The 18,241-nt window shown below is 54.2% G+C and overlaps 1 protein-coding gene across 1 annotated transcript; it reads right to left on the bottom strand.

Annotated features, from left to right (window-relative positions):
* Positions 1-3,009: 3,009 nt before the first annotated feature.
* On the bottom strand, positions 3,010-16,495 carry SLC6A7 (solute carrier family 6 member 7). The gene is made up of 14 exons (XM_069028767.1): positions 16,463-16,495; positions 10,794-10,974; positions 9,992-10,123; positions 9,194-9,428; positions 8,556-8,694; positions 8,139-8,273; positions 7,381-7,484; positions 6,711-6,835; positions 6,230-6,342; positions 6,017-6,148; positions 5,589-5,688; positions 5,128-5,228; positions 4,757-4,924; positions 3,010-3,827 (listed from the first exon to the last, which is right to left on the bottom strand). The coding sequence occupies exons 1-14, from the start codon at positions 16,493-16,495 to the stop codon at positions 3,612-3,614; spliced, it is 1,914 nt and encodes a 637-aa protein (XP_068884868.1). The 3' UTR covers positions 3,010-3,611.
* Positions 16,496-18,241: the final 1,746 nt, after the last annotated feature.

Raw genomic sequence — 18,241 nt, forward strand, 5'->3', positions numbered from 1 at the left:
AACACAGACGTGAGCAGGCTGTGGGGACACCAGAGCAGGGTGGCCACTCTGCCACCAGATTGATCTGAATCTCTTTCCCTCATGCAGGTCATCAACAGGGAGTGGGAGAGAGGGAGCAGTGGAGGGGACTGTATCGAGTGGCTCCTTCCTTCTTTGGATTGTTGTCCCTTTTTTCTAACTGTTGCACAATTTTAGGGCTTTTGTAACATTTTTTGGACAAGCAGGGAAAATATGTTAACAGTGGTTTAAGGAAAAAAAATGAGATCTATCTCTCTCTCTTATATATTATATATATATATAAAATATATATACTTACAGGAAATCTCTATGGAAATATTTATTTAAGATGATTGCAAAAAATATATTATAATTAAGAGTATACCAAGCTTTGTCACGTAACAAAAATTCAGGCCCCGGGGAGGGGTAGCTGCCTGTCCCCTCGTGTCTGTCTGTCTGTACGGTTGCAGCTGAAGCCTTTCTCTTCTCTTTTTGTAAGTGCACTCGAACTGTTGAGCAGTGTGACCGTGTTGGATTCAGTGGGAACTTGGCGGGGGGGTGGGTGGGGGAGGATTGATTTTGTTTCCTTTTCTGTTGTCTTTTTTGAACCTGCGGCTGTGAACAGAATGATCACTGCTCAAATTGGATGCTCTGTTTGGGGTGGGCGGTGGAGGGGGACGGGGAGCAGGGTGGGTGTGGGAGGGAGGGCGAGTGTCAGTTTTATTCTTGGTGTTCAAGTGCAATAAATAGCTACCAACTTCTGAGCATGGAAACGGATGATTCTCCGTCACTGCAGTGACTCAGACCGTCTGCCACCCCCTTGTCCCTCCGTCACCACACTCCTGTCCTCGAAAGCATTAAGGCTGGGACCAGGCCTTGGGCAGGGGCTGCAGGTATCCTGCTGCCTGCAGGATGCTGGTACTCTGGACATGGCCCACCCCTGGTGTCCAGCATCTCTGGGGTTTCAGGGAGCTCAGTGGCATGCCCAGACCCAGCTCATTGCAATCCAGCCCTTTTCCCAGGGATAGGGCTCTGGGGGCTGCAGGTGTCTGGGAGCCCCCAGCAGATGTTCAGGCTAGATGGGGGGTGGGGGTGACCACTGGGCAGTTTGGGGGAGTTTGGAGGAAGCTGGTGCTGCAGGGTGAGGGGCACAGGACCCCCAGCCAAATCCAGGGAGATTTTGGGGGGGCTCCCAGGGGCACCTGCTGGGCTTTGCCCATGCAGGTGGGCAGGTACCTCAGGGGGACTGGAGCCGGGCTGCCACATTCCCTGCTCCTGCCCCACCCCAGGCCCTGGGGTGCCCTTTTGCCCCCTATTCCTGCCATCTGCCCCGGCCCCGGCAGGTGTCAGCATTGGAATATTCCCGCTGCTGCATCCCCCCAGCCCCGGGCAGCCACGCATGGCGCAGGACACGTGTCTTCCGGATGTGCCACTGCCCCAGTGCCTTTTGCCCCTGGTGTCCTCCCTCACTGCCAGCTTTGCCTCCCAAACACATCCCCTGGCACAGCCTCGGCTCCATCCCTCCCATCGCTCTGCAGTACCGTGCTGATTGATGGCAGCTGCCAAGGGAGAGCCCTGAGGATCCCAGGATTGCAGTGGGGATTTGGGGGATATGGCATGACCCTATGCAGGTAGGAAAAGCTGAGAAACATGCAGAGACTGGACCATCTTGGTCAGCCCAGAGCAGCTTCAACTCCATGCTGTGGGAAGGCATCAGGTTCTCCCGGTTCTCTGGTACTTTGTGGCCGGCAGCGACATCATGAAACACCGGAGTGCATCACCCCACACAGAGCCCTGTGTGCCCCTCCAGGGGCCAGCCCAGCCCAGGCTCCCTGGCCAGCACCCACAGCGATGGCTGGGCAACACCGTGACCTCCTGAGGCCTCCTGCTCAGTAAATAGTGTCAAGGTTAGAGCGAGGGATTCATTGGGCCCATAAATGTTTATGGCAGGCCCTCCCCGCTCCCCAGCCACCATGGTCTGAACTTTCCATCAGCCACGCTTTTATGGCCGGACTCTAATGATTAACCCGGGGCCAGCAGTCAAAGGCACTTCATAGTTGTGCTGCTGGAGCCCCACATGCCTGGAGTAGCTGGGGCTGGGGGACCCCCACGCCCCCACGGGCCGCAGCCTTGGTGGGTATGGTGAGGAGGATGGGGAAAGCTGTCCGTGGTCCTGCAGGAGAAAGGAAGGCCAGAGCCATCCGGGAATGAACTCAGCATCCCTGCACAAGAGGAGGTGAGCAGGCAGGAGGACAGCTGTGTAAGAGCTGTGTAAGAGCTGATCCTATGCTCTAGGAGGGGCAAAGGCAATAATTAAATCTCCTGTACTGTAGGGAAAGAGGAAGACTGCAGCCTCCTGCCAGAATTCACCCTGGGAGCTCAGGCCACAGTGCTGGACCCAGTGCATCAGGAGCACATCCATAATCTAGACATAGACCCTAATTTTTCGGTTTGTCCTAGGGTTTTGCCTTTTACCAGGACAAAGATTTGCAGAAAAAAGACCAGGAGGAGCTGTGGCCTGCTGGATGTGCATGGGAAGCCTCTCTAGATGTGCCTTTCTTCCATGCTGAGGACTCCCCAGTTAACCCAGGCAGAGGCTGTGTCACACAGCACTTTTACTGGTGAGCTGATGGCACGTGGCAGAAGGCACATATGACACTGGGATGATGGGGAGTGTCACGTCCAAACAGCCCCACCCAGGAGGTCACCAAGACCCTCAGTGTCGGCAGGAGGTGGGGCATGGGCTGATCTACTCCAAAATCACACACAGACACTGAAACCCAGCCCTTCTCCTTTCACTGGGAAAAGCAGCACTCAGGGCTGGGGCCACACCTTGGATCTCCCTTGGCAGTAGACACAGGTCCTCCTTGGACACTGGGTCCAGCTGAAACCTGTCCCTGACCTCCTGCACACATGAGGGACAGGTTACATCTCTTCCTTCAGGTCACCCCAACTCTGCCAAGCATCCCTGGGAAGAGCTGCCACGGTCCTTGGGGGATGTACAGCCTGGTTTGTTTATAAAGCCTTTTCTTTTATTCTTCTACTTGTTTTTAACTGCTCCTTTATTAGGTCAAATTGCTTTAGGAGGACACCAATTTGTGCTGGTTTTGCTGGAATACCTCCACGGGATCAGAGCACTCTGGCACACGCTGTCCTCGGGGCATGGAGGCTGTTACAGATTCTCTCAGGTGTTTATGGGTTATTGGAGTCAAATACAGACAAACAGAGAACAGATCAACACACAGGAGCTCCTTTTCCTCCTCCCCACCTCCTGCAGCCTGGACATCCCTGCAGCCTTGACATCCCTGAGTGGGGATGGCAGGGCTGGGGCTGAGGGTGGGAGTGGGACAGCTCTGACACTTCAACCAGACACTGTCACACAAACACATGGACTCATCACACAGTTTGTCACACTGAACAGAAACACAGGGGACACCAGGACAGGCAGCAGCTCTGTCCTGGCAGGGCCAGGGTGATGATGAGGAACCTGGCAGGGTCAGCAGCTCCTGACTACTCCTTGAAAGACCTCCCCAAGCTGTCCTGAAGTGCTGCAGTGCAACCTGTGCAAAACGGGAGGGTGAGCTCCCACCCAGCCTATGGGACACTGGGTCCCCTCATATCATGGACTCCTCATCGTCCTCCTCCTCCATCTCCCGGTCCACCTCGATGGCCGTGTTCTCGTAGCTGGTGATGCCCCCGTATTTCCGCATGTGGACCATCAGGGGTTTGGGGGACTGGCTGCCGGCCAGGCTCGCCACGTACACGCCGGTGCGGTTCTCCTCCAGGGATGGGCCCCAGTCCATGGCCGGACGGCTGGCTTGCTGGACTCGCTGTGAGGGGACAGGCAGGGGGAGCACAGGCACTCTGAACCCTCCACTCCCCAGGCAGCACCCCACCTCACAGCTCACCCACCCCTCCCAGTGCTCTGCCGGCCCCCAGGGACTAAAAGAACCCCCAATGAGGATGGGATGGGGTCAAAAGCTTGTCCTGAAACCTTTTGGGAAGGTGGCTCTAAATGCCTTGCTGTCGGCTGGGGAGGTGCTGGTGGTGAGGGCTTGCAGGAATGAGGGGCTACTGCAGGGCTACAGCCCTGTGCTGTGGGGTTAGAGCCACCCAGGCAAGGGGTTAGCCTCAGCCAAGGTGACTCCTAGCCATGTGACAGTGCCTGTGGCTGTGTCAAGCCAGGTTACAGCCAGCAAGAGCTCCAGCAAGGGATTGCTACCTGGGGAGGGCATCAGGCTCTGCTCCTCTGCTTTTAACAGCCTGGGGAGAGCAGTGAAGGGCTGGGAAAGCTGTGAGCAGCCAGCAGCTCTGTAACCTGCTCCTGGGAGAAGGCTTTCAGCTCAGGGATCCCATCTGGGCTGCCTGAGCAGACTGGCAGCTGCCTGCCTTGCTGTGTCATTGTTCCTGACAAGTGGGTGCAAAGTCCCAGGTGCCCATGGCTTCCCCATGCTGGGGACAAGGTGCTTCCCCACAGGGTGCAGCAGGCTTGTTTGGGAGTGAGAATGCACACTGGCTTGCCCCTTGGCCAGCAGTTTTACTCCTCACCCGCCTGGCATCACGGGAAGCAACGCTGCTGGGAATGCTTTGGGATGTGCCATCTCTCCCACCCCATGGGCAGCTAGGGGGAATGGAGACACACACCTCCAGGAGAGAGGACACAGACACTCCAGGGGATACTGGCTTGGCAGGGGGTCGCGCTCACTGCTGCACATTTCTGGGGTGCTCCCCAGAAATGGCAGGCCCCAGTACCTCCTACCTCCCACAGCGTCCCTTCTTCTTGGAGCACAGCCACCACCATGCCCATGGGAATCATCAGGCAGGAGAGGACTCCCATGAGGATGCCCAAGACCTCGGCCCAGGTGGGGAAGCGGTAGTTGCCATACTCAGAGGGCTGGTACTTGACAATGTTATACACCAGCAGAGCCTGTGGGATGGGAAGAAAGTGAGGTCATCCCAGAGGTCTCATGCTCAAAAAGGCCTGGAGATGATGGACACCTCCCAGCAGAAGGACGGTCTCCAGGGCAGGAGATGCCAGCAGAGCAACTTATGACACTGGGAGGTCACCCAGGGATGCTGGCAGCACCATGGTTCTCCAGCACCATCCAGCAGCTCAAGCTGAGCAGTTACCATCATTGTTGCCGGGGATAGGACCATCCAGCAGGCTCTGAAGTAGGGCCCTGGTTTGAATCCCAGCATCATGTGGATATCTCGGCAGAACCTCTTCATGCCTGCAGGAGGGAGAGGGACTCAGAATCTCTGATCCCTGCCCTGCAGCCTTGTGCCTGTACCAGGCTGCCCTGCACTGACCACAAGCAGTGGTTTGCATCCTCTACAGCAGAGTCTCCCCCCACCCATCTGGGAGATGCAGGAGGGGGGGTCCAGCTGGTGCTGCCTGAAGGACCAGGCTCAGCACCACATGTATCTTTGGAGAGGTGAATCAAGTGATAGCCAGGAAGAAACAGCTGGTGGGAGCAAAATCTCATGCCCCACTGTGAGGCTGTTGGTTTCCCTACTGCTCCCTCTAAATCCCTCTCTCCATACAGACAGCCCATCCTTCCCTGTGCCCCTGTGGGGACAGGCACCCTTACCATAGACACGTGTCACCACAAGGCAGGTAGTGATCACCACCACCATGAGACCAAAGCCAGCACTGTAGTCATCCAGCAGGACCAGCCAGTACATCCCACCCTGCAGAGACAAAGCACAGAGGCCAGCATCTCCAGGACCATCATCCCAATAAACCTCCACCCATGCCCTCTGACTTTTGGGGACCCTGGGGTGGACAGCAGTCAACAGCCTCAAGAGACATCAGTCTCCTTATGGGGTCGGGGTAGGGATGGGAATAACACAGTGCCAGTCCCCTTGGACCTCACACCTTCTGGAAGTCCAGGCTCGTCTCTCATTCACCTGGTTGTCTGATATGAATATATGTCTGAAAACTTGGCCCCTGACCTAAGTTCTCCCTAGAATGAGTCCCTAGTTGGTCCCTACAATGGATCCATCCCCATCCCCATACCTCTGTTGTGAGGATGAGCCCCATCAGGAAGAGGGCGATGCAGATGACAGCTGAGAATGAAGCTTTCTTTGGCCGCAGGTAGTAGGGGAATTCATCAGTCACTGCCGTAACGATGGTCTCCATAAATGCAAACTGCAGGCACAGGAGGAGAGGGTCCCCTGAGCCTTCAGGCTGCCTGGAGTCCACGGCTGGCTCCGTGGGCTCTGTCCTTACCTGGCTGTCCAGGCCCAAGGTTAACAGCATGAAGAAGAACAGGAATGACCAGAATGGAGAAAGGGGGAGCATTGTCATGGCCTGGGGGTACACCACAAAAGCCAGACCAGGACCTAGGGGAGGCAAAGGACAGCAGGGTGAAAAGGTGGTGACAGAGCTGGGCAAGGGGGGATGGAGGAGAGCTCAGCAGAGCAGCACCATGGCAGAGACTTGCCAGGACTCTGGCAGGATGGGCAGGAAGGGTTCTGTAGCAGAGGGTGGAGAAACAGCCTGCTCCTTGCTCAGACCTTCATTAGACATCACTTGTTACTCAGTATTTACACCACAGGAACTTGTCTCCCCCCTTCCCTCCCCCTCGCCAGCTGAACATCCACCTTCAGCCCTCATGCTGACACCTTCAGGTGCCTTCCATCCTGGAAGGGATGCTCCTCAGCACACCCAGGCAGAGGGGGAAGAGGAAAACGTCTTTGTTTGGCCTCACCTGCTTTTGCCACCTGGTTAACAGGGACCCCAAGCTCCTGGGACATGTATCCCAAAACGGAGAAGATGGCAAACCCTGCCAGGATGCTGGTGATGGCATTGCCCAGGGTCACTATGAAGGTGTCCCTACAGAGAAGGAAGAAGATGCTATGAACATGCTCGCTCCTTCCCACTCCACGTAAGTGCGTGGTGACATTGCCAGCCCCAGGTGCCACAGTAAGGTGACCCAGTGACTGTCCTTCAGGGCCTCTCTTGGCAAGGCTTGCCAGGGTCAAAAGGAGCATATATTTCATGGATAATTTTGTGGGGTTCCTCCAAAGCTTTCTGTCCCCTGTGGATGGGATCAGACCAAATATCCAACACCCACCTCTGTTGGTTAACTACATCGGGGACAGGGCAAACTCCAGCTTCAAATATCCTCAGCTTTCAGCACCTACAGCCCAAAACTTCTGAGCTGGGTGCTCTGCCTTGGTGCTCAGTAGAATTTTCTCCCATAGATCCCTCTGTTCCTCTCAAGCCTGTACAAGCTGCCAGGTATCCCCTCAGTGCAAGGAGCAGAGCAGGGTGACTGTGCTGCACCACGTGCTTCTGCTGGCTTTGAACCCATCAGCTCAGGTTTTCATGGCTCCCCTCAACCCATTTTTTTTTTAAAGACAGCAGCTGGCTCCCACCTGTAGATGTTCTGATGGAAGGTGTTGTACGAGGCAAAGGTGAGGAGGCCCCCAAAGCCCACCCCAAGGGAGTAGAAAATCTGCAGGGCTGCCTCGATCCACACCTGGGGGAAGAAAGCACTTCTGAGCAGAGCAGGGGTTTGGAAACCTCCAAATGAGGAAGATGGCATTAGAAATCTGCTTTCCCAGAGCCCTGGGCACATCTCCCCCAGCACTCCAAGCATGCATGGCCTATGGGATATTTGTCTTTCCTTGTTAACAGACTCACCACTCATAATGGATCAGCTGGGTAATGGAAGGGCTAACTAGAATGTTTTAGGGCCAGCCCAGTGCGGCATTAAATGGCTTTGTAAAGTTGGGTGGTCTCTTGGTGACCACGACTGCTGACCCCCACTCCACATGCTGGGGTTTCTTGAGAACAATAAACAGTCAAATCCACCACGGGCACCTGTTGCCACCCCCAGCCCATCACAGGGACTGGGATGATCCTGCCCGTGGTCCTGGTACTCAGGGGAGTCCTGGTATTGTCCGTCCGTGTAGAGCCATAAACCCATGCATGGAGTGGGAACATATGGGAATAGTGGCCCAGACAAGGTGTGGGACAAAGATTTTTGGTCTAGGAGCAACCAAGAGAGCTTTGGGTTAGGGTGTGGCCAGAAAAGACACCTGAATAAGGGAACTGCCTCTGTTGCATGCAGGAGGTGGAAGGAGAAGACTCATCTTTGTGTCTTCAACAAATTGCACAACATCCTACTCACCTTGGAAGACAGCAAATGATCGAACTGGGGCGTGAGGTAAAACTGGATCCCCTTCCAGGCCCCCTCCAGGGTCACGCCACGAATGAGCAGCATCACCAGGATGAGGTATGGGAAGGTGGCAGTGAAGTACACGACCTGTGGGAGAGCAGAGCCAGCTGGGAGAGCTGGGAATGAGAGCAGGGCTTGAGTGCTGCCCCCATGCCCTGTCCCCAGGGTGGAACACATCATCCTGGGGCTCTTGGGCTGCAGCAGGGCCAGTGTGTCAGCCTTGCTGGTGTCTGGTGTGCAAGGCATCCCCAAAATATCCTGTACCCTGCGGATGCTGTTTGTGGGTCTCACTTTTCCCAGAGGTGCAGAGTTGCACGCACTGGTGAGCATCGCTGTAGGTCCCCCCAAAGGAGACCAGCCAGCCCTTACCTTGCCAGAGGATTTTACTCCCTTAAGGATGCACAGATAAACGATAGTCCAAGAAAGGAGCAGGCACAGACACAAGTTCCAGCGGATTCTCCCAGGATCCCCAATCCCCGAGCTTCCTTGGATGTGCAGGACATACCGGCTAGGGAGGAAGGAGAGCTGCTAGTGAGCAGCCATGGGCAGCCCCTGCCTTCTTCCAGAGGCCCTCTGACCCTAGAAATGCCCCTGCTGCAAAATAACATTGTCAACAATCATAGGCACTGGCAGCTCCTTGCCAAGCAAACAGGAGCAGCTGGAGCAATTTTCCCACCATGTATTAAAGAGCCTAGAAGGGATGCCTGGCATCTTGAGAGCAAATTCCCAGCCATTCCAGACCTGGGATGCATTTTAGTCTAGCATATCTCCAGGCCAACAAAACAGCACTAGAACATGGACACCTCCCACATCCCAGTGGCTCAACTGAGATGTCACCCACAGCTGAGCACGAGCCCATCACTGCACCCACACCACCAACCATGGGTGAGACCTGCAGCATCTGTGCTGTGAGACGTGCAGATCCTTCACCCCTCATCCCATTCCCATCCTCTCCCTGACCTGGCACCAGCCACGTCCCCACACCGGGGTCGGGCTGACCTCGTTACCTCCAGTACTCCTCGCTGGGGCTGACGGTGTTGCTGATGTTGACGGGGAGGGTGTTGTTCCCCGCCTTGATGACGTGGTGGTCCAGGCACAGGTCGGTGTTCCACCAGTTGCCGCAGTGCTGCCAGGGCAAGTCGCTTGTGAGGGATGCAAAGAGGTAGAAGAGAACGTAAGCAATGATCATATTGTAGTAAATGGCCACCAAGGAGACGATGAGGATCGTGCCCATGCCAACGCCTGAAGGAAGGAGAGGGTAAAGAAGGAGTGAGATGGAGCAGAGCAAAGCACATCCAAAAGCAGGGTCAGACACTGCACCTCAGCAGCCAAATGCTCAACCAGTCCAAGGTTCACCTGCTGGGGGAGCCTCTTATTGGCATTATAACATCTGGACATGCCTTCTCTGTATCGAAGATCTATTGCCTCATACAAAAAAGTTTATACCAGCTTAATGTTGAGAATAAAAGTATTTGCTCTGAACATTCTTTTTTTTTTTGAATTCTTTATTCTTACCTTTGTTTTTTAACAGTTATTGCTTAGCTTTCATTCTCTATTTTGTACAATAGCTGGCTTAATAATCTTCATACCATTTCTAGAGCTGGTCATGACATCCAGAGCCCTCAAAGACTGACAAATCTCATGCATATCTTGCAGCCACTAAAACAGCTAACTCAAAACTTTCCCCCAGGTTCTTTTGATTCTAAGAAGAGCTTTGAGGATCACGGGATGCAGCTGCTGGTGCATGTCCTCATCAAAGAGCTCTTTCAGATGTCCCTCAGAGGCTCTGGACTTCACTCACGCACCTTTAAAGAGAGGGCTTATCTTCCAGACTGCGAGTGGCCCCAGGCTGGAGAACTGGCCAAGTGAGAGCTCCATGAAGAAGATGGGGATCCCACAGATGGCCAGCATGATGAAATAAGGAACCAAGAAAGCTCCTGCAAGAAGCAAGAAAAAAAATCCTGAAAGTAATACAGAACAAGCACCTAAAGCCCAACTGTGACAGGGAATAAAGCTCGTTCAGTATGTGTGGCTCTGAGAGATGTACATCAAAATCAGGAAGGCAGCGAGGAGCGAGAGCTCACTGTTAGTGCAGGAGAAAGGGGCTGTGATTCACCTGATGCTGTGTTTCCCCTCTGCTCCCAACTTTCTTTTCTCTTTGAATCTTTCATGAACACCATGAAATTCTCCAGCTATTATTGCTCTGGGAGGAGTTGGACCAACACTTTGCACCACCACCCGGGGCTCTTGCATTGCAAAAGGTTCACTCCCTCCTTCGGTAGCTGGGAAGTGTTTGCTGACCCTGCTGAGACCTGGAGGACATCAGACCAAGAAGCTACTGGACACCAGGAGAGCTGGTGTTCAGTTCAGCATGGAGCCAAGGGTCTCTCCAAGGTCAGGAATACAGAGATGGGCTGGCAAGTCCCTTCCACACATGGGTACGGGTAGTTAAAGCGCTAAACAAGCATGGGGGGCAGGAGGAGGCTTCACCCCTCAACAAGTGCTACTTTCCAGCCCCAGGAAGGGGAAGGAATGTTTCTTCAGGGACATCCTACCAGCCCAGGTCAGTGTGTGGGAGACTGACTGCCCCAAAGGATTCCCAAATACCTCCTCCGTTGGTGTAAGCCCTGTAGGGAAACCTCCAGACGTTTCCAAGGCCCACGCAGTATCCAATGCAGGAGAGGAGGAAATCCAGCCGCCCTGTCCAGTTCCCTCTGTCTTCCGGGCACTCGGAGCCCAGGTCCCCATCCCGGCTGCTGGGGCTTACCAGGAGATCTGGTGTCACTGGCTGAGTGAGGGACCAGGGCATGGGAGAGGGCAGACAGGGGTTGAGCAAGGAATAAAAACAGAGAATGAAGAATGGGAGAGAAGGAAGAAGTGCCAAGAAGTCGTGTGTGAATTTGTGACCCCAAGCCACAGCATTGACTCCGGTCCCTTGGGAACACCCTGTCCCAGCAGTTCTCTGTTTCCCACCTCAGCCAATGCTGTGCTCTGCCACTGAGAGGACAAAAGGGATAAATGTGATCCCACATGGCCAGAGCTCCCCTGGGAAAGGCAGGATTGTCCCATTTCATCCTGGGAAGGTTCACCAGGACCCAGCTTGCAACTCCAGTTCCAAAGACATCTTTTCAGGGGGCCACAATAAACTTTCTGGATCTCCTGCAGAATATGGGCGTGAGGACAGCGGGAGAGCCACTGTGGCGTGCCAGGGAGCGTGACACCCAGCCCCCTGTGTGCTGCCATGCCAGCACTCGGGTGGCTGCTATTAAATGCTCCATGCATTTTTCACACTTTTCCAACAGCCAAAAGCCTGCACTGTGGGAACTTAGTGATACTCCCAGTTGTCCCTGCTGAGAGAGGAGAGACCTCCTTCCAGCATTCCTAATGTGCTCTGGATCAATGCAGCACAGGCAGGGCATTAACCCGTTCCCTTCCTCCCCATTGCCTCAGCTCTGCAAGTGGAAGTGTGAGTCCTGCAATCCATTTGGGTTGGGGTGATGCACCAGGAGGGCAGCTCCGTGTCTGTGTGTGGATGTACATCAGGTCTGCAGTGAGGTGTCCAGTCTGAATTTCCCCAATTTCCTGACCTCAGGAGAGCAGGGAAGGCATCCCCACTGACTCCCCTCCCTCCAGAGCTGAAAGCCTGAGCCAGCAGCTGCCAGACGGGATCCCATCACAGAAACACCCACAGCAAAACCAGGCAGCGCAAAGGGGTGGAATGAGGATCCTGTCCCTGTGCCACCATGTGTTGCTGTGCCCTGGCATGGGAGTTTATCGTGTTTGCATTGAAGCACAGGAGGATTCTGGTGTCCCTGCTGGCAATGTACCAGGACCAGGGCAGGAGGACCCCATTTGGGAACCTTCTCTTCTTGGGCTCTCCAAAGAAAAAAAAGCAGCCATCTCCCTGTTCATAATCGTAGGGAACAAACCCATGGGATGCAATTAAGGGAGAGGGACCAAGGTTTGGAGGGATCAGCCAGAAGGAGTTGTGGGTCTCCTGTACCAGTGTGCACATGTGCTCAGAGCCTGCAGCACACCCCCGTCCCCAGGAGGCCAGAGCTCAGTGCTGCCCTTTCACGGCCTCAGAGAAGGTGGCAGCCACCTCCTCTCCTCCTCTCCAGCTGGACTGGACTGGAGGATGCTCCTGCTGCTGGTTCCCATGGAGACACCGAGCCATGATGCTGATGGAGAGGGCTGCCAGCTCCCAGCCTTCACAGGGTGCACCCCAAACCCCCAGCTGCTGGCACTGCAGACATACTGCTTGCAGCCCAAAGGCACCAAACACAGAGGCAAACTCCTCCCCATCCCCACCTGGTGCACAAACACCTTGAGGTGTTTCCAGGACAAACCAGGAAAAACTCTTCCCAGAGACAACCTGAAATGTACAGCTCTGGTAAAGCTCTTGTACAAGCTCCTCTGTGAAAAGCCCATCCCTGCTGGGTGCCACCATCACAAGGCAAGGGCCAGAAGAAAAAAGTTGCAGAAACATAGGCTGAAAAGTCAAAATATGACCCAAATATAATACTGTTGCTATAAAACCATCACTACCTGGCAGCCCTCCTGCAGTTGTTCAACACAGCTCTGTGGTTTAGCAACACCTCCAAGCCATGGCCGTGCCTGCTAATTAGCCCAGAACACAGAGTGTGCATGACCCACAGCTGTCTGTGCTTGCAGGGGATGGACAGGCTGCTCTGAACTCCCTCCCAGATATTTCAGCAGCTAAAACTTGTATTCACAGAGATCCCTGCCAGGTAGGGGCCATCACAGTCAGGTCTTCCCCTTGCAAAAAAATGTTTCCCAGTCCATCCCACTGCTTGGGGAGCTCTTGTTTTCCAGGTTTGAATCACAGAAAACCACCAAGCAGGGATGCTTGGAGATCATTAAATCCTGTTGCCTAATTCCTCCATCTTTGTCTGAATCCTAAACACCTGCAGGAGGGCACAGGTAGAGCTGCAAGATCTCATTACATGCCGGTTCCTGTCCATCAGATGTAGCACAGAAATCAACACAGAAGCAACAACGGGAAATGAAAGGAACCAACGGGACCTTTTCCAAACTGTCAGTGGCCTGGTCCCCATCTCAGTCCCCATTTCAAGGGCCATGGGATGTGGTTTGTCACTGGTGTCTCAATAGTGACTGCCCCCCTTTTTAATATCCTTATCTGGAGCTCTGCAGTTTAAATTTGAGACCCCAGGGCAGAAAGTAGAAACCACTCAAGTGTCAGATAAACCCCAAGGACAATGAGAGTTGTCCGCATTGGGCGAGCTGAGGAGATACAGGTCAGGGATGCTGCTGGAAAACACACACAGAGGCTGCTCCATGACTGCAATGCTCAAAATTCCCCCAAATCCCAGCCTTTCCACAGACATCACAGAAAAGCTGGCCTATTTGCCTGACTCGAAATGAATTACAAAGCACAATACTTAAGGCTTCCAGCCCATCTTTGTCCCAAATAGCAGAGAGAAGCACACCTCCCTACTTCAGACTGCTGGAAATCTCACCCACCAGCTTGATTCTAGACCTGTTTTTTTTTAGGACTAACGCTCTCTTTCAGCCTCTGTCATAAAAGGAATTCTCTTTTTCAGCAGTAGCTGAAGTGCTCCAGTGCTCCAGTACTGCTCTAGTGCTTTCCACCGTCAGCTGCCATCCTTCAAGCCGGGCTCCCGTCTCACAGTTATAAACAGACGGGGACTAACAGCTCCCTTGGCAACCACGGCCTCTTTGAACACAGCATCGCTTTCCATTTTTCACCAGGAGATGCTCCTAAAGAAGTCAGCAAAGCAAAGGTCACTGAGAAGAAAAAGCACTTTAGTCTCTGCCAAGATAACAGCTCAGCTCTATAAGGAAATGGCTCTGTGCTAATTATTTTCTCTAAACCAATTTACTTAAACCAAAACTCAGCTGTATCTGAGTGAAAAACCTCCAGCCAGATCAAAGGTATGTTTTCATCCTATTTTGTCTCCATTCAAGCTGGCATTGTGGGGTTATTTTGTCAGTGTTTTGTGCATGGATCACAGCCTGTGAGCAAGAGAAATGCCACCCGGCACCAGATTTCTCCCCTGTGGATCTGAGCACAGTGAGTCTCTAAAGTGTGAGTCACTTCAAATTAGTTTGAATTGCTTGTTAATCTCTGAGAGAAAAAAAATTTTAAAAAGCATAAAAATTAATTCAAATGCAGTATCTTCACTTATAAATTGAAGTAAATAAAGCACTGCTATGGTGTGGAAGAGCCCCTCAAAGAGCTGCACTGACCCTGGGTGACCCCAGCCCAGGATCACAGCAGATGCCATGAGGGGTGGTGGAGCCAGCACAGGGAGGTTGGAGATGGCTGAGGCTGAAGCAAACTCATTACAGCAATGTCCAAAGTGTAGGGAGTATGCACGGATACAAATGCTTGTGGTTTTCATCTGAAAACCCTGGGGAAGTTTTGAGGCAGTTTGTGGCAGGCAGAGGAGGGCAGTGGCTCAGGTAGGAAGATGCTGCTCAGCAGCCTGGCCAGGTATGGGAAGGGACAGCACGAACCATGGCTCCCACCACTGGCTCTGGTGGGATTTAGTCCATTTCTACCAAATAAACCCCAAAGAAAACAATTAAATAAATTAAAACAACCACTCAGCTCTTCTGGAATTATTATTATGCAAAAACCAACCTGAAATCCTTAGAGCCTGAGAAAGGTCTTCTCTAATGAAGAGGTATTTCCATATGTCTAAAATATGTCTGGTAAGAAGGTTTAAAACTCCAGCTCACCAAGGGGAAGCAGATCACAATAAGAGGAAGAGGAGGCTGTCAGGGTCCTGGGTGGGTGCTGCAGTGGGGCTGGGCACATCTCTCCATCAGCTACCGCCAGCTCCAGGCAAGCCTAGTGCCAGCATTGGACACAGGGGTCCCAAGGTGGCTGTGAGCACCAGGTCCTCCATCTGGAGCTCAGCAATGGTATTTTTGGGTAATGAAGGACAGAGGGCTTTGAGCAGCACTGGGAATGGGGAAAATAACTCCAGAGACATCTGCTTTCCATCCCAACTGATCACCACAGGATCTAAATGAATTCCTGAATAAATGCTAAAAAGGGTCACCAGCATCAAGTAACTCAGAAAGGCGTTGGAAGGGGCAAAGACCACTTTTAATGGATCTTGCAGTCACAAAGCCATCTGGAAAAGCAATTTGTAGGAAAGAGGAGGAGAGAGAAGAGCCAAACGATGCCTCCAAAACAAGAGTGGAAGAATAGGCTGTCAGGGCCTGCTGCCTGTCACCAGGATACTGCTGGGGTTTTTACGTCATTTCCCAATATCCTAGGAATTTCCTGGCAGGGATGAAACTCTCCTGGGTTTTCATTCATCCGAACAGAGTCAACCTGCCCTGTGTTCAATGGGTATGGTTTGGCAGAGGGGGTAGCTGAAGAGGCTCCCAGCCCTGGGTCACTGCCCGGGATGCTCCAGGAAGGGCTGACCCATTCAGCAGCACATCCCCATGATGGAGTTGTGGCAGACACCACCTCTGCCACGCTGCTCCACCATGTCCTCAGAAAAAGGACTCAGTCCCCAGTGTGGGGGAAATGGGAACTCAGATCGGGAAGAGCAAAGTGGCAGTGGAGGGGAGCCGAGGATGGGAAAGCCTGACAACTGGGTTTAAAAAGGCTTTCCAGCAGGATGTAAAAAGGGTTTGTAGCTCTGCACTGAGCCCAGAGTTCAGCTTCCGGCTGACCCCCCATCACCCACAGCCCTTTAAATCCTACGGAGGAGGATGAGGAGGCAATCCGAGCTGCAGGTGGGAAGGGCACTGCCCGGCTCCCCGTGCTCATCCGCGGGAGGGACCCCGGGCCCGGGCAGTCCCGGGGCTGGTGGGAGCAGCGTCCCCAGGGTGCCGGGCTGCGGGGAGCCAGCTCTGCCCCCGGTGCCACCCACGGCGCCCGGCCAGACACAACATGAGTCACCCAGCGCCGGCAGCACCTGCTGGCAGGGGAGGCTGGGGGGGCAGCGGTGCCTCCCGCTCAGGAGGAGCGGTGGGCACAAAATGCCCCATCCCTCTGCCCACGATCTCGCTCTGGCCCCCGCGCACGAACACAATTCACTAATATCCGACTGATCCCTGTCGGCTGCCCACGAAGGCTCCCGAGGACGGGATGCGAGGCGATGGACATGACTCCCCCCCTCCCAGCCCGGGGTTATCCTTGTTCCCGCTCCCAGCCCTGGGGTACCCTCGCTCTTGGCTCTCACCTGCCGGGGGTACCCCTGGTCCCCCGCTCCTACCCCTGGGGCATCCCTGCTCCCGGCTCTCACCTTCCGGAGATGCTGCCGCCGAACCTGCTTCATCCCAGACCCTGTTGCTATGCGCTCCCCGCTCCGACACTTTTCGTCTCGCTCTCTCCGGCGCTGGGGAGGGCGAAGGGGGAGCGGGGATACGATGGCCGGCACGGAGGGGTGGGCACGCACCTGCTGCCGGGGACCGCTGGGGACGTGAGGAGCGAGGCTGAAGGAAAGGTTTGCCTTGAGTGGAGGATGGCTGCGTGCGGAGCAGGGAGGGAGGAGGGAGGTCTGTCTGTCAAACGCACTCCTGACGGGGAAAGCGGGGCTCCGAGACCTCAGCCCCCCACCCGGGCAGCGAGGGGGAATGGCTGCTGCTTCACTCGTGCCACAAATGCATCAGGTGTCCCTAGGGAAGGACCTGACTTTTGGGGGCACTCTGTCACTGGGCACCCCACGTAGTGATGGCAGCAGTGAGAATGCAGATGCCAGAAGCTCACAGCACCTTCCTGTCCAGCTCTGAGATGATTTTCCTGTGACAGGACACAGCTGGAGCTTGAGCAGGTCAGAAGTGATTGTCCCCCATGCTGCCTGAGCCCAGCCCTCACTCCAAGGGAGAGGGATGCCCCACAGCCATCAATCCCTTTGGGTAGGACCAACACATCCCACCATGCTGAGGGCAAGAGCAATCCTTGGGCAGTCCCCAGGGTGAGCATCTGGGCCCAGCATATCATGGGCCCCATGCTGGAGCACAGGTCACATCTCCAGCGTCCAGATGTCCCTGTTTGAGTCAGCAGTGGGGTACTGGAGCCCCAACATCCGGGGAGATACCGGCTTTTCACCCTCGTGCTCAGGCAAATTCCCAGTAAGGTGGCAGAGCTGGTCTGTGCCTTTCCTCCCACTTTTGTGGTGGAACTGTCTCCCATGTGGCTGGGAGAAAGGACAATCCCACATGCTCCAGGGCCAGTGTGGGACCAGGACAGCTCAGGACCCACAGCAGTGCCTCTTCCCCATGATAATATCCACTTGTCATCACTTCATCCCTGGACTGTGCCCAGTGCTCTGACACTGGATGTGTCCCTTTTCCTTTCAAGTGCCTACTGGCTCCAGCCTGAGCCAGACCTCTGCCCAGATGCTTTACTCAGGTTAAGGTGAGTGGGCAGCACTGGGGATGAGGAGGACAACGACAGGGGTGGAACAGAGAGAACCCAGCCTGCCTGATGTAAAAGCAAATCTCCAGGACATCTAATGGCAGTTGTGCTCCTACAGCCCTCTAAGCACTTCTGAAAATTTTCCCTGAAAGGAAAGGTATCCTCAGCATAAAGACACATTTCTGCAGGAGTCCAGCATGATGAAGTGGCTCAGCATTTGCACAGTGGGTCTTTCAGGGCTAATATTTACCTGGATTTTCCAGGGAAAGGAGGAAAGAGCAAAACTACATAACCCAACAAACTTGCATCTTCCTCAAAAATTTTCACACACTCGCAGCTTCCTCAAAAATAAAAATATCTTTGGGAATTCACTCAGGCTGGTTTTACCTGCCTTGAACTTGCCCACCCCTTCTCCCTCTCCCAGGATGCTGGCTGGGAATGCTGAGTCTGGGGCTGGCCAGGCTGATGGCCAGGGGCTGCATCAAGCACTGTCCCAGCCTCAGCCTTCATGCAGGGCAGGGGTGCTTTGTTTGCCTTTAGTGCCAGTGCAATCTGAATTAGCCCTTTGACTTCTTCCCCTGGGATCCACCTAAAGAGAGATGTCCCATGGCCACCTCTGTGACGTGGGAGGGGAGAGGCTGGTGCCACCTTATTACAGCTGTCC

This window comes from Aphelocoma coerulescens, chromosome 13 (genome assembly GCF_041296385.1).
Source record: "Aphelocoma coerulescens isolate FSJ_1873_10779 chromosome 13, UR_Acoe_1.0, whole genome shotgun sequence".
Classification (NCBI taxonomy): domain Eukaryota; kingdom Metazoa; phylum Chordata; class Aves; order Passeriformes; family Corvidae; genus Aphelocoma; species Aphelocoma coerulescens.